Source organism: Bombina bombina, chromosome 4 (assembly GCF_027579735.1).
Source record: "Bombina bombina isolate aBomBom1 chromosome 4, aBomBom1.pri, whole genome shotgun sequence".
Classification (NCBI taxonomy): Eukaryota; Metazoa; Chordata; class Amphibia; order Anura; family Bombinatoridae; genus Bombina; species Bombina bombina.
Window position 1 is genome coordinate 412560863 of NC_069502.1, and position 16414 is coordinate 412577276.

Genomic DNA, 16414 nt, shown 5'->3' on the forward strand with positions numbered 1-16414 from the left:
TGATGCTGATTGGCTGCTGTTCATTTCTTAATTCTTCCTATTTTTATTTTTTTTACCTGCAGCTGGACAGTAACTGACAGATAAATTACTATACAGAACTTACTCTGCTGAGCTGAGGCAATTGTGAGGTAAAATGTCTTACTTTTTAACATAGAGATGCTCAGGTGATATTTTCCTGTCAGCTTTTTACAGTTATACTGCATCACTTTCAAGTGATTTAGCATATGAGTAGTATGTCCCTTTAAGTATGAAGCATTCAGGAACAAATAATAAAGATAATGTTCTATATATTGTAGTGAGAAAATAAACCACATACAATCACACTCTATCAGCTGGATAACTTGAAAAGCAAAAAACATTCATCGCCCAGTACAATAACTTATGAAATAGTAATTTAAAGCTAAATTAATGACACAAAATAGCAGTGCAGATTATGAAAATTCATTTATTTGTTTTTATTTAAAGTTTGTTTTTAATAAATAAAAGGATTGTTTGAGTACATCATGCTGTATATCAGGGATGTCCAACACCCCTACTGTAGACATTAGCTATAGAAGTCACAAGTTTAACTGCTAGTTCAGTTTGAAGAAATCCAAGAGAAGTCGATAGGAATCCAATTATCTTGACAAAACCCACTTTATATGCTACTGAAATGACACGTCTTCAAAACATCAGCTGTATAACAATTCCTTAGGTTAATACAAATGTGGCACATTTTATATCAATGGTATATTGTTATAGGCATCAAAGTGTTATGTGCTGTATACTGAAAAAGACATACAAATAATGTAGACAATCAGTTAAAAAAAATCCCTACTCAAAATACATTAGCCTATTCTAAACTAGGCACTATTTACGTGGAGCATTAATTGTTGTATAAAATGTTTCTGTAAAGTGGAATTAAACTAGCACTATTCAGCTATGGTTGACTTTGTGCGTCACAGAAACAGTTTATCAGGTAAAGGTGATATTTAACTTTTTAGAATGATCAGTCTTAGTAAAAAAAGGCTGCTATTATATCCATCCAACAGTGGTGATGCACCCAAATGCATATATTACAGCAGCGTGCTTCAAACACATTAGTCAAATAATATATCATTACATTGTTTCAAGTGTCCTCTGTTATTAAACACTTTAAGGGACATTAAACCCAAAATTGTAACTTTCATTATTCATACAGCGCATACAATTTTAAAATATTTTCCAATTTACGTCTATAATCAGTTTTGCTTTATTCTCTTGGTATCCTTTGTGGAAGGAGCAGGTACTTGGAGCTAGCTGAATACATGGTCAAGTCAATGATAAGCTATATATGAGCAGTCACCAATCAGCAACTAGCTCCCAGCTTCTGAGCCTGACTAGGTATACTTTTTAATAAAGGATACCAAGAGAAAAAAGCACATTAGTTAATAGAAGTAAATTGAAGAGTTGTTTAAAATTGTATTCTCTATCTGAATCATAAAATAAAATTGTGGGTTTCATGTCCCTTTAATCCAAGGCATAACATGTCAAAGACTTACTGCCATGATAAATAGTAAAGCATTAGGGAGTTGATATTCTATCAGTACAGCTTTAATTGTTAAAAAATGTGCACATTAATCTAAGTTACCAAGTGAAAGGTGACATCTTTTACAATTACCAACAACCTCCATGTGTCTTAGAGTTTTCAGTGCATGCTGTACCACTAAACCATATTGTGAACATTCATAGCACATAGAAAGTGTTTAAAGAGGACTTCTGTTCAGAGCAGAACATGTACATAAGGGGGGATAACATGTAGATTTTAGCTTTAATAGGGAAACACAAATAAATGAATCCAAAAGAAATTATTATATAATAATATATTTCCCTTTTGACAAATAGGTGCCTGGTTTTCCTCCATTTTCTCTAAAAGAATAATCTTGTAAAACATGTAGAATTTTCCATTTTAGAGGGTGAAATAGTTTGGACAAGTAAATACGTCATCAGACCGCTGCTTCCTAACCTCTTCTCCCCCTTTTAGGTGGAGAATTTCAATCTCCCGGTCTCGTCCGACAGGGGGGCGGATCTTCAAATAGCGAAAATAAATTGCTAGGCCAATTGTGAACTCAATAATTATTATTTTTTATAAACAACTATATACAAAATAATAATACGTAAGTGCGAAATGACTGGAGATATAGCTCCTTATTGGCTTTGAGGCAACAAAGGACATACAACAAATACAATGGTAGTAAAAGAACTGATTTGCTGTGTTACCAAATAAAAATAGCTAGAAATTATATATAATTATAAGCCTAAACTATTTCCAAAATATTCCTTGCTGCATTTTTTTATAAGTTGTTAGACACAATCCTGATACATAATTTAAAATTGGTTAGCTTTATTTTATTTGCATTAAATTCATTTTTTAAGTCCGGTTTTATCTTATATATAAGAAAAACTATTCACTTAAGTTAAAGGCTGAATATAACTGTTTAATAAAATATAAATTATAAAAAAATAATTGTGATAAGTGCTTTTTGTAAATGTATATTTCGCCCTGTAGTCCTACAAATAAACTGGGTTTCTAGCACATATGATTAATCAATGAAATATATTGTGTTTCACCTATAAAGTTATACTACCGTGTATGTTGAATACTTTAATTTTGTTTGCTATGGAAAAGAGATGCACTTTCTTAATAAACTGCCAGGCCAATTTAAGAAACAATAAAAAAAAAAAAAAAAAAAAAAAAAAAAAAGAGTCTGGTTTCATTTCATAAGTTTAAGATTAGAATATTACATATGAATACGGGGACACAGACATCAACATACTGACCTGCAATATTCAAATTTACAGTGCAAAAACATATACAGCCCATACCATTTCATTAGTACTAATGTATATACAGATCATAAAATTGCGTGAATTCATCCGGATAGTGTATGTCAAATAATTGTGAAAATATGTTGCAGTTATAGCACACACTAGACAATGCAGCATAGAGAATTTATCTTCCTTTAGGAACAGACCGCGTATGTACAGCTTACGTTTTCTTCAGAGAACAGAGCACAATACCAACGGAGGCTGAAACAAATAGACTTCTACTTTTGTTTTCGGATTTCAGCAATTGATTAGGGAAGCAAAAAATTCATGACTATTCAATATTCCTTCAACTGCTAATGTTTTACCTAAAAGGAAAAAAAAACAGAAGGTGATACTATATCTTGCATATAATTTTAATGCAGTGTATAATATCTAATCAGACTGATGTTCTTACTTCTCTTGATGGAGGGCTTCAATAAAAGCTTCAAGTTTTTCCTGGATTTCTCGAACTTTTTCTGAAAAGAAACAACACAGAAATATTACATTAATGTAGTCACTTTCATCAGAACATTATGGACACCAGTACGACATTAGTCATGCATAACACAGCTAATGTTTTAACAAAGGTACTCCTGGGGTAATGGGCTTCTTGTAGGAGTTTTTTTATTTTTAAAATGTGAACTTTTCTTAACAGTTGAAATTATAAGCTTTGTGTTAGTCAAGACCAAGGTTTGTGTTTCTATATTGCTGAAGTGAAAGCACATGCTACTCTATAGAGACCAGGGTGGATAAAAATCAATGATTTAAGAAAAAAAACTTAAATTATGCTTACCTGAAAATTTAATTTCCATCTGTGGGAGAAGACTCCACTGCTTCATTCATTACTTGTGGGAATTAAGAACCTGGCCACCAGGAGGAGGCAAAGACACCCCAGCCAAAGGCTTAAATACCTCCCCCCACTCCCCTCATCCCCCAGTCATTCTGCCAAGGGAACAAAGAACAGTAGGAGAAATATCAGGGTATAAATTGTGCCAGAAGAATAAAATTAAATTTAGGTCCGCCCACCAGAGAAACGGTCAAGGGCAGTGGACTCTCCTCCCCCAGATGGAAATTAAATTATAAGGTAAGCATAATTTATGCTTTCCATCTTAATGGGAGGAGAGTCCACTGCTTCATTCATTACTTGTGGGAACAAATACCCTAGAGGACACTGAATGAAAAAAACGGGAGGGCAAAAGGAGGCGAACCCTAAACTGAGGGCACCACAGCCTGCAGAACCTGTCTCCCAAAAGCTGTTTCCGCTGAAGGAAAAACGTAAAATTTATAAAACTTTGCAAAAGTATGTAAGGAAGACCAAGTGGCCACCTTACAAATCTGCTTCATAGAGGCCTCATTCATAAAGGCCCAAGAAGAGGCCACAGCTCTAGTTGAGTGAGCCGTAATCCTCTGAGGAGGCTTGTGTCCAGCAGTCTCATATGCCAGACGGATTATACTCCTCAACCAAAAGGATAGAGAAGTAGCAGAGGCCCTTTGCCCCCTGCGTTTCCCTGAATACAAAACAAATAAGGACGAAGTCTGTCTGAACTCCTTTGTGGCCTGAAGATAAAACTTCAAAGACCGAACCACGTCCAGATTATGAAGTAACCTTTCCTTTGAAGCAGAAGGGTTAGGACACAAAGAAGGAACTACTATTTCCTGATTGATGTTACGACTCGACACAACCTTGGGTAGGAATCCCAATCCAGTGCGAAGAACAGCCTTATCGGCGTGAAAAACTAAGTAGGGAGGCTCACATTGCAAGGCCGCCAACTCAATAGCCAGTAGGAATAAGACTTTCCATGAAAGAATCCTAATGTCAAGCGCATGCATAGGCTCAAACGGAGCCCTCAGCAAAACTTTCAGAATCAAGTTTAAGCTCCAAGGAGGAGCCGAATTCCTAAAGACAGGCCTAATCCTAACCAGAGCCTGAACAAAGGACTGAATGTCAGGAAGCTCCGCAAGCTTCTTATGCAACAGTACAGACAAAGCCGAAATCTGTCCCTTTAGGGAACTGGCGGCAAGACCCTTATCCAGACCGTCCTGGAGAAAGACCAAAATCCTGCATACCCTGACCTTGTGCCAGGGGTATCCTTGTTCCTCACACCAGGACAAGTAGGCCCTCCACACCTTGTGGCAGATGCGTGAATGAGAGTGTCAATCACTCTTTCAAAAAATCCTGTCTTGGCTAAGACTATACTTCAATCTCCACGCAGTCAGACTCAGAGAATCGAGATTTTGATGTAGAAAAAGGACCCTGAAACAGCAGATCCCTGTGACAAGGTAACCTCCACGGCGGAGATGACATCCCCACCAGATCCACAAACCACATCCTCCGTGGCCACCACGGAGCAATCAGAATAACCGAAGCTTGCTCCTGCTTGATGCGGGCCACTACACGAGGTAGAAGAGGCAACGGTGGAAATATGTAAATTAGGTTGAAGTCCCAGGGCATTGCCAAGGCATCCCTGGATCGCGACCCTTATCAGGGTAGCTTGCAATTGAGTCTGGACGCCATGAGATCTATATCCGGTGTCCCCCATCTGTTGCAGATCTCAGTGAACACCTCGGGAAGGAGAGACCATTCCCCTGGATGAAACGTCTGTCTGCTCAGAAAATCCGCTTCCCAGTTGTCCACGCCCAGAATGTGGATCGCTGAGAGCGAACAATCATGAGTCTCTGCCCTTTCCAGAATCCGAGATACTTCCCTCATGTAAGCCACAGAGGTAATGTTGTCTGACTGGAATCTGATGAATCGAGACAACCCCAGGAGGGGCCAAGCCCTCAGAGTGTTGAATATCGCTTGAAGTTCCAGAATATTTATAGGTAGACTCGACTCCTCTCGAGTCCATCTGCCCTGTGCCTTTCTGGCACCCCAAACAGCTCCCCATCCTGATAGACTTGCATCTGTGGTCACAATCTCCCAGGATGGTCTCAAGAAGGATGTCCCCTGTGACCGCTGCCCCGGTCGGGTCCACCAAGATAGGGACTCCCTCACCGGTCCGTCCAGAGGTATCCGTTAGGACGGATCTGAATGATGGCCGTTCATGCACAGCTGAAGAGGTCTGAGATGGAATCTGGCAAATGGAATGACATCTATGCTGGATACCATGAGACCAATCACCTCCATACACCTGGCCACAGATGTCTTGGAGGATGACTGAAAAGCTAGACAGTTGGACGCAAGCTTGCAACGTCTCTGATCTGTCAAGAATATTTTCATGACTGAAGAATCTATTATCGTACCCAGGAATTCCACCCTGTTGCTGGGGACCAATGAACTCTTTCCTTCGTTTATCTTCCACCTGTGGGACTGAAGGAGAAGAGCTCTTGAGTGATCTTCTGCAAGACTGTAGGACAGAGCCTGGACCAGGATATCGTCCAGATAAGGTGCCACTGCAATCACCCTGGCTCTCACTACCGCGAGTAGAGCTCTCAGAACCTTTGTAAAGACTCATGGGGCAGTCGAAAGACCAAATGGAAAGGCCACAAACTGGAAGTGCTGGTCCAGGAAGACGCATCTTAGAAACCTGAAGTGATCCCTGTGGATTGGAATGTGAAGGTAAGCGTCCTTCAGGTCTGTAGTCATCATGAATTGCCCCTCTTGAACCAGGGGCAAAATTGACCTGATTGTCTCCATTTTGAACGATGGAACGGGCAAAAACTTGTTTAGGGTCTTTAAGTCCAGGATTGGACAAAACGTGCCCTCCTTCTTTGGGACCTCGAAAAGGTTTGAATAATACCCCAGACCCCTCTTTCTGCCGGAGGGACTGGGACGAATACCCTGAGAGATGAGATATCCCTCACACACCCTAGGAAGGCATCTCCCTTTTCTGGCCTTGAAGATATGTTTGACAGGAGGAACCTGCCTAGGGGCGGATATGACTTGAAACCTATCCTGTAACCCTGGGCTACGACCTCCAGAACCCAAGGGTCTATTACGTCTCTTCTCCAAGCCTCCGCAAAAAGAGAAAGTCTACCCCCTACATGATCCAAGGACGGATCGGGGGCCGCCCATTCATGCCCACTTTGACTCGGCGGACTTCTTGTTCTGCTTAGACTTGTTCCAAGAGTTAGCTGGTTTACAAGATCCCTTGGACTGCTCAGACTTTGCGGCAGGCTGCTGGCGCTGAGACTTGTCCGAACGATAGGGACGAAAAGTAGACCCCTTAGGTTTAGCCTTTTTATCCTGAGGCAAGAAGGAACCCTTGCCACCCGTGACTGCAGATATGATGGAATCCAGAACTTTTCCCTTGAACAGGGAAAGCAGCCGAGGCTTGGAAGTCATGTCAGCAGACCATGACTTTAGCCACAGAGCCCTGCAGGTTAAAACAGAAAAACCTGATGTCTTAGCATTCAGGCGAATAATCTGCATGTTAGCATCATAAATGAACGAATGCGTTACCCTAAGGCCTTAATTTGTTCTAGAATCTCATCAAGGGGAGTCTCCACCTCGACCATTGCTGATAGAGCGTCACACCAGTGGGTAGCCACACCAGCCACCACTGCCGGTTGAAAAACTAACCCCGTGAGTTGAAACATCTTCTACAACATGGACTCCATCTTTTTATCCATGGGTTCCTTGAAAGAGGAGCTATCCTCTAGCGGAATAGTCATTCTCTTAGCGAGCGTGGAGATAGCACCATCCACCTTAGGGACGATTCCCCACAGTTCAAGCTGTGCTTCCGGAACGGGTAATAGCTTTTTAAAAGAAGTAGAGGGGGAACAGGACAACCCAAGTTTCTCCCATTCATTCTTAATAATGTTAGCCATCTTGACGGGAATCGGGAAGGCCTGGGGCACTACCCTGTCCTCGTAAACCCTATCAAGTTTAGGGATCGAAGGTTCCTCCGGTAGTTTTGGTTATGGAACCTCCAACATATCAAGCACCTCTTTCAGCAGAAAGCGCAAATGCTCCATCTTAAATTTAAAATCTGTTTCCTCCGCGGACGGAGGCTTAGAAGTAACCGATTCCGACCCAGAAGCGACATCCTCCGATAAGTCGGAGTTGTCCTCCTCAGCGGATAATCTATCTGAGACGTCCAGCGGAGTCGAAGACCCCTGAGATGGATAGCAGTGCCGTACCTTCTGCTTGCGCTTAGTAGGGCGAGGCATCGCATTAATGGCCGCAGAAACCGCCATCTGTAACTAATCTGCGAAGTCTGGCGGCCAAAGGGCCCCACCCGTGGAAGGATTAGTAGTGCCCTGGGGAACTGCTTGTGTAATCGGAGATGATTGCAGGGAACGCACCTCACGGGGTGGAGAACCCTCAGAAGTGGACTGCTCAGTCGTACTAAAAATGTTATTCTTCTTAGATATATCAATATTGTCAAAGCATGTGGAACAGAGTTGAGCAGGCGGTTCAACTGGAACCTCCTCACAATATACACAGTTAAGAGGTTTCGAAAAAGAGGGAGTATCTTCCAACATATCAGAGTCCTCCATAGCTTGCGCCTTTATTGCGGACTTGATAAAAAGTTAAATAGCACCTTTATATCCCAATGGCTGGGGCACTCACCAACTCCTGTGACCCGGACTACAAGAAACAGCTTTCGTCTCATCCGAACCCAGGTCGAGAAAGAGGAAGTTACAGAGGCCACACCCGGTCACATGGTGTGCCATGCAGGACCGCCCCTGCACTCGAGAGAGAAACGCGCCAAAAAAGCCTGCCTCAATCTCTCGCTAAGTCAACTGACTGTTCCACACTGGCAGAGCCTCATCTCACACAAATGCAGCAGAAACACAAACAATATTATGCACCATAAAATCCCCCCTGTTCAATAACCCCCTTCCGAGGGTATTACCCTAGATGTTATAAAGATAAAGGAGCCACACTGTGATCCTGGCTTCTTACATTATCAAATATATATAAATGAAATGATCTTACCAGAATCAACGCCGTGGAACAGGAACACGGCCTTTCAAGTGTGACAGGGTAGTAGCATCGATCCTGACATGGACTTAAGAGAAGAAAAGCAGACAGCGAAACTCGTCAACGCTGATTGCTAATAGAGCTGTTAAACTGAGTCGGGATGGGTTCGCAAAAAGACTCTCCCTGCAGCTCCAGACTCTAACATTCACCCATGCTCTCACTGAGAGGCTGATAGGGTTTACTTAAAACTCCAGTCCCATTTCAAAGAGTACTACCCTCCATAAGAGACTACTCCGAATCTTCCAACACTTCTCTGCCAACCTACTGTGACAAAAGGCAAAGAAAGACTGGGGGATGAGGGGAGTGAGGGAGGTATTTAAGCATTTGGCTTTGCCTTTTCCTGGAGGCTAGGTTCTTAATTAGCACAAGTAATGAATGAACCAGTGGACTCTCCTCATTAAGATGGAAAATAAATAAAAAAATGTAAAAAAAATGATTTTTTTAATTTAAATTAGATTTTTTAAAATGTAAAATTATATATATATATTTATTTAAACAGGATTATTTAAAATAAAATGCTTTTTGAGGAAAAATCTAACTAAAGATAGTTTCTGTTAAACCCCTTTATTACTGGGAATTTTAGAGAAAAACTTGCTCAAAGTAGCGGAGATTTTTTTTCATTTTTACTATCACTCCATTTAAACTGAAATAAAGCCTTGCTTTTTTTTATTTACCTATGCAACCTATATATATTTTTGGCATAAAAAGAGCTTTCAGTGGATAACAGTTTCAACTAGCTATTTATTCACAGAATTAGGACCCAGAAACCTGTAGCTTTCTAACTGTAGAAAAAATAAATCTCAAAAATTGTTTATTGGCATCCTCTTGATTCAGATCAGATCACACATTTATAATGTTTGCATTATTTTTAATAATTTTTAAGGTTTTTAACTGTAGCTATGTATACCACTTTATAAAATTAGGCAATGCGGTTACTCTCATTAGCAGAACTGCCCAAATTCTCAAAATTGACCCTCAATACTATATATATTTGTAAAGTAGACAACCCAAGATAATGATCTATTTTAGGCCCATTTTGGCATATTTCATGAAACCATTTGGCAGTCAGATGTATGCAAAATATGATCATATTAAAAAAAAATCATTATATTTTTCTCAAACTTTGGGTTTCTCCCTGAAATTATTTACATATAACTTGTGCAGTCATAAGACAAATGCTTGCAAAAGCTTCTCTAGGATCCCCTGTTTTCAGAATTAGCAGACATGCATGGGTTTACCATTGCTTTTGGCAAGGCCACAAATTGTACCTGCGCACCGCACTTCTGAAATAGGATTTTTAGACATGTTATGGGCAAAGGGCCCATTCAGAATAATATATATATATATATATATATATATTAAAGCAAAACAAAGCACTCAATGGTTTTATCAAGTGAACCAAACTTATAATTTATTCCAGAGTGACACCCCTTCATCGAACCAACATGTATAAACATTCAAACAAACAATTTAAAGTGTTTAAGACCCCACCCACTGAAGAAAAAAAAATACCAAACGGTTGCTATGGTAACAATACAACATACCAAAATAATGAAATGCATATATAGTGAAGAAATAAAAAACAAAATTTATGTTTACCTGATAAATTTCTTTCTCCAACGGTGTGTCCGGTCCACGGCTTCATCCTTACTTGTGGGATATTCTCTTCCCCTACAGGAAATGGCAAAGAGAGCACCCAGCAATAGCTGTCCATATAGCTCCCCCTCTGGCTCCGCCCCCCAGTCATTCGACCGACGGTTAGGAGAAAAAGGAGAAACTATAGGGTGCCGTGGTGACTGTAGTGTATAAAGAAAGAAATTATTCAAACCTGATTAAAAACCAGGGCGGGCCGTGGACCGGACACACCGTTGGAGAAAGAAATTTATCAGGTAAACATAAATTCTGTTTTCTCCAACATTGGTGTGTCCGGACCACGGCTTCATCCTTACTTGTGGGAACCAATACCAAAGCTTTAGGACACGGATGAAGGGAGGGAGCAAACCAGGTTACCTAAACGGAAGGCACCACGGCTTGCAAAACCTTTCTCCCAAAAATAGCCTCCGAAGAAGCATAAGTATCGAATTTGTAAAATTTGGCAAAAGTATGCAGAGAAGACCAAGTCGCTGCCTTACAGATCTGATCAACAGAAGCCTCGTTCTTGAAAGCCCATGTGGAAGCCACAGCTCTAGTAGAATGAGCTGTAATTCGTTCAGGAGGCTGCCGTCCGGCAGTCTCATAAGCCAATCGGATGATGCTTTTCAGCCAAAAGGAAAGAGAGGTAGCAGTAGCTTTCTGCCCTCTCCTCTTACCAGAATACACAACAAACAAGGATGACGTCTGTCTGAAATCCTTTGTTGCTTCTAAATAGAACTTTAAAGCACGGACCACATCTAGATTGTGTAACAAGCGTTCCTTCTTTGAAACTGGATTCGGACACAGAGAAGGAACAACAATTTCCTGGTTAATATTCCTGTTGGAAACGACCTTTGGAAGAAAACCAGGCTTGGTACGTAAAACTACCTTATCTGTATGGAATACCAGATAGGGAGAAGTACACTGCAAAGCAGATAATTCAGAAACTCTTCTAGCAGAAGAAATAGCAACCAAAAACAGATAGCAACTTAATATCTATGGAATGCATGGGTTCAAACGGAACCCCCTGAAGAACTGAAAGAACTAAATTTAGACTTCAAGGAGGAGTCATAGGTCTGTAAACAGGCTTGATTCTAACGCCTGTACAAACGCCTGTACATCTGGCACTGCTGCCAGACGTTTGTGCAACAAAACAGACAGAGCAGATATCTGTCCTTTAAGAGAACTCGCTGACAACCCTTTATCCAAACCCTCTTGGAGAAAGGAAAGTATCCTAGGAATTTTAATTTTACTCCAAGAGAATCCCTTGGATTCGCACCAACAGATATATTTTTTCCATATCTTATGGTAAATCTTCCTAGTCACAGGTTTTCTGGCTTGGACCAGAGTATCTATAACTGAATCTGAAAACCCACGCTTAGATAAAATCAAGCGTTCAATTTCCAAGCAGTCAGTTGCAGAGAGACTAGATTTGGATGTTTGAATGGACCTTGTACTAGAAGATCCTGTCTCAAAGGTAGCTTCCATGGTGGAGCCGATGACATATTCACCAGGTCTGCATACCAAGTCCTGCGTGGCCACGCAGGGGCTATTAGAATCACCGAGGCCTGCTCCTGTTTGATCCTGGCTACAAGCCTGGGAAGGAGATGGAACGGTGGAAATACATAAGTTGGGTTGAACGACCAAGACGCCACTAATGCATCCACCAGTGTCGCCTTGGGATCCCTGGATCTGGACCCGTATCGAAGAACCTTTGCGTTCTGGCGAGACGCCATCAGATCCATATCTGGAATGCCCCATAGTTGAGTTAACTGGGCAAAAACCTCCGGGTGGAGTTCCCACTCCCCCGGATGAAAAGTCTGACGACTCAAATAATCCGCCTCCCAGTTGTCCACTCCTGGGATGTGAATTGCAGATAGGTGGCAGGAGTGATCCTCCGCCCATTTGATGATCTTGGATACCTCTCTCATCGCTAAGGAACTCTTTGTTCCCCCCTGATGATTGATGTACGCTACAGTCCTCATGTTGTCCGACTGGAACCTTATGAATTTGGCCTTTGCTAGGTGAGGCCACGCCAGGAGCGCATTGAATATAGCTCTCAGTTCTAAAATGTTTATCGGGAGAAGAGACTCTTCTCGAGACCATAGACCATGAGCTTTCAGAGAGTCCCAGACCGCACCCCAGCCTAAGAGACTGGCGTCGGTCGTGACAATGACCCATTCTGGTCTGCGGAAACTCATTCCCTGAGACAGGTGATCGTGAGACAACCACCAGCGGAGAGAATCCCTGGTTACCTGGTCTACTTGAATCTGGGGAGACAAGTCTGCATAGTCCCCATTCCACTGATTGAGCATGCACAGTTGTAATGGTCTTAGATGAATTCGAGCAAAAGGAACTATGTCCATTGCTGCAACCATCAATCCTACTACTTCCATGCACTGAGCTATGGAAGGCTGAAGAATAGAGTGAAGAACTTGACAAGCGTTTAGAAGCTTTGACTTTCTGACCTCTGTCAGGAAGATCTTCATTTCTAAAGAATCTATAATTGTTCCCAAAAAGGGAACTCTTGTTGACGGAGACAGGGAACTCTTTTCTACGTTCACCTTCCACCCGTGAGATCTGAGAAAGGCTAGAACAATGTCTGTATGAGCCTTTGCTTTGGAAAGAGACGACGCTTGGATTAGAATGTCGTCTAGGTAAGGTGCTACAGCAATGCCCCTCGGTCGTAGAACCGCTAGAAGGGACCCTAGCACCTTTGTGAAGATTCTGGGAGCAGTGGCTAAACCGAACGGAAGTGCCACAAACTGGTAATGTTTGTCCATGAAGGCGAACCTCAGGAACTGATGATGATCTTTGTGGATTGGAATATGCAGGAACGCATCCTTTAAGTCCATGGTAGACATATATTGACCCTCCTGGATTGTTGGTAAAATTGTCCGAATGGTTTCCATTTTGAATGATGGAACTCTGAGGAATTCGTTTAGAATTTTTAGATCCAGAATTGGCCTGAAAGTTCCCTCATTTTTGGGAACTACAAACAGGTTTGAGAAAAAACCCAGACCTTGTTCCGCAGTTGGAACTGGGTTTATCACTCCCATTTTTAATAGGTCTCCTACGCAATGTAAAAATGCCTGTCTCTTTATCTGGTCTGAAGATAAGCGAGACATGTGGAACCTTCCCCTTGGAGGAAGTTCCTTGCCCTCTAGAAGATACCCTTGAGAGACTATTTCTAGTGCCCAGGGATCCTGAACATCTCTTGCCCAAGCCTGAGCGAAGAGAGAAAGTCTGCCCCCTACTAGATCCGGTCCCGGATCGGGGGCTACCCCTTCATGCTGTCTTGGTAGCAGCAGCAGGCTTCTTGGCCTGTTTACCCTTGTTCCAGCCTTGCAATGGATTCCATGCTGGCTTAGGCTGGGAAGAGTTGCCTTCTTGTCTGGAGGTCACAGAGTTAGGATTCGGTCCGTTCCTGAAATTGCGAAAGGAACGAAAATTAGATTTGTTCTTAGCCTTGAAAGGCCTATCCTGTGGGAGGGCATGTCCCTTTCCACCAGTAATGTCTGAAATAATCTCTTTCAATTCCGGCACGAAAAGGGTCTTACCCTTGAAAGGAATATTAAGCAATTTATTCTTGGACGACACATCCGCCGACCAGGATTTTAGCCAAAGCGCTCTGCGCGCCACTATTGCAAACCCTGAATTTTTTGCCGCTAACTTAGCCAATTGGAAAGCGGCATCCAAAATAAAGGAATTAGCCAACTTTAGTGCGTGAATTCTGTCCATGACTTCATCATATGGAGTCTCTTTTTGGAGCGAATTTTCTAGTTCCTCGAACCAAAAATACGCTGCCGTGGTGACAGGAATAATGCACGAGATTGGTTGAAGCAGGAAACCTTGCTGAACAATATCTTTTTTAGCAATCCTTCCAATTTTTTATCCATAGGATCTTTAAAAGCGCAACTGTCCTCAATAGGAATAGTTGTGCGATTAGCTAACGTTGACACTGCCCCTTCAACCTTAGGAACCGTTTGCCATGCATCCCTTCTGGGGTCAACAATGGAGAACATTTTCTTGAATATAGGAGGTGGAACAAAAGGTATACCTGGCTTTTCCCACTCCTTAGTCACTATATCCGCCACCCGCTTGGGTATCGGAAAGGCATCAGCGTGCACTGGGACCTCTAAGAATTTGTCCATCTTGCACAATTTCTCTGGAATTACCAAAGAATCACAGTCATCAAAAGTAGTTAGGACCTCCTTAAGCAGGGCGCGGAGATGTTCTAACTTAAATTTAAATGTTACGACATCAGTGTCTGCTTGCTGAGAAACTTTTCCTGAATCAGAAATTTCCGCCTCAGACAGGCCCTCCCTCACTGCCAATTCAGATTGATGTGAGGGTATAACTGATAAATTGTCCTCAGCGCCAACCTGCTCATCTTCTGTATTTAAAACTGAGCTGTCACGCTTTCTAGGGTAGGATGGCAGTTTGGATAACAGATTTGCTATAGAATTATCCATTACTGCTGTTAACTGTTGCATAGTAACAAGCATTGGCGCGCTAGATGTACTAGGTATCGCCTGCGCGGGCAAAACTGGTGTTGACACAGAAGGAGAGGATGAGGAACTATCCCCACTACCTTCATTAGAAGAATCATCTTGGGCAATCTTATTCAATGTGGCAGTACTGTCCATACTTTGTTTGCACGCTATGACACAATTTGCACAAACATTAATTGGGGGAACCACCTTGGCTTTCATACACACAGAATATAAGCCATCTGAAGGTATAGACATGTTAGACAGAATTTGGCAGGCTAATAATGCAATAAAAGCGTTTTTAAAGAAAAGCGTTACTGTCCCTTTAAATAATAAACAGGCACACTTTATTTCTGATATATTGAAAAACAATGAAGGCAATGTCCGATTTTTACAAAATTTTCACCCCAGAGTCCTAATGCCTTGAAAGTATTGCACACCAAGTTTCAAGACTTTAAGAGCAAACCGGAGCTATTTGTTCAATTAGACAATTTTAGTACACTACAATCACAGCCACAGCCTTGCTGCAGCTTTTTACCTTCCCTGAGAGTTATTCAGCAATGAAATAAACCTTCCAGAGTCTGTTTTAGTATGCCACAGGACCCCTCACATGAAGCTGCATGCACTGCCATGGAAGTAAACTGCGCAATTGAGGCGCGAAAACGGGGCCTCCTTCCTCTGCATACCAGAGTGAAGGGGCCTTCCTGACTGAAATAGCCGTCTAACTCAATGCCAGGCGATAAAAACGTTCCCAAAAGTGCTTTTAAGTGCACAAAACACTCTAAATGCCATTAAAATATGAAATAAAACAATCGATTTAGCCCACAATAGTGTCAACCAGTGTAGAGCCCATTTGTAAGCCTTAATCTGTTATGAGTCTGAGAAAATGGCTTACTTACCCCTTAAGGGAAAACTGACAGTCTTCTACCATTAACATGTCTTGTTAGAAATATGACTGATCATACCTTGAGCAGAAAAGTCTGCAAACTGTTCCCCCCAACTGAAGTTCTCTGGGCTCAACAGTCCTGCGTGGGAACAGCAATTGATTTTAGTTACTGCTGCTAAAATCATACTCCTCTTTAAACAGAACTCTTCATCCTTTTCTGTTTTAGAGTAAATAGTACAAACCGGCACTATTTTAAAATAACAAACTCTTGATAGAAGAATAAAAAACTACAACTAACACCACATACTCTTTACCATCCCCGTGGAGATGCTACTTGTTCAGAGCAGCAAAGAGAATGACTGGGGGGCGGAGCCAGAGGGGGAGCTATATGGACAGCTCTTGCTGGGTGCTCTCTTTGCCATTTCCTGTAGGGGAAGAGAATATCCCACAAGTAAGGATGAAGCCGTGGACCGGACACACCAATGTTGGAGAACAGAGTATAGTACATGCAATCAAAGTCTGTGTATCGTGATCATTGTGTAAATTATGTATAGTATGGGGACAAAGATGTGGATCAGTAATCATATGACTCTCTTAGTGGCAAATCGCCACACAAACATTGGAGATGGCTTTCCAACTTCTTATATC

General features: G+C 41.8%; 1 protein-coding gene across 4 annotated transcripts in view; it reads right to left on the reverse strand.

The window, feature by feature from the left end:
• Positions 1–425: 425 nt before the first annotated feature.
• OPA1 (OPA1 mitochondrial dynamin like GTPase) overlaps positions 426–16414 on the reverse strand; it is a 267989-nt gene continuing 252000 nt past the window's right edge. For all 4 annotated transcript variants that reach the window (XM_053710217.1, XM_053710215.1, XM_053710216.1 and 1 more), the window contains 2 exons: positions 3242–3302; positions 426–3152 (listed from right to left, as the gene is read on the reverse strand). In XM_053710217.1, the coding sequence (XP_053566192.1) occupies positions 3149–3152; positions 3242–3302 (65 nt within the window). In that variant the 3' untranslated portion in view covers positions 426–3148. The remainder of the gene's footprint in view (positions 3153–3241; positions 3303–16414) is intronic.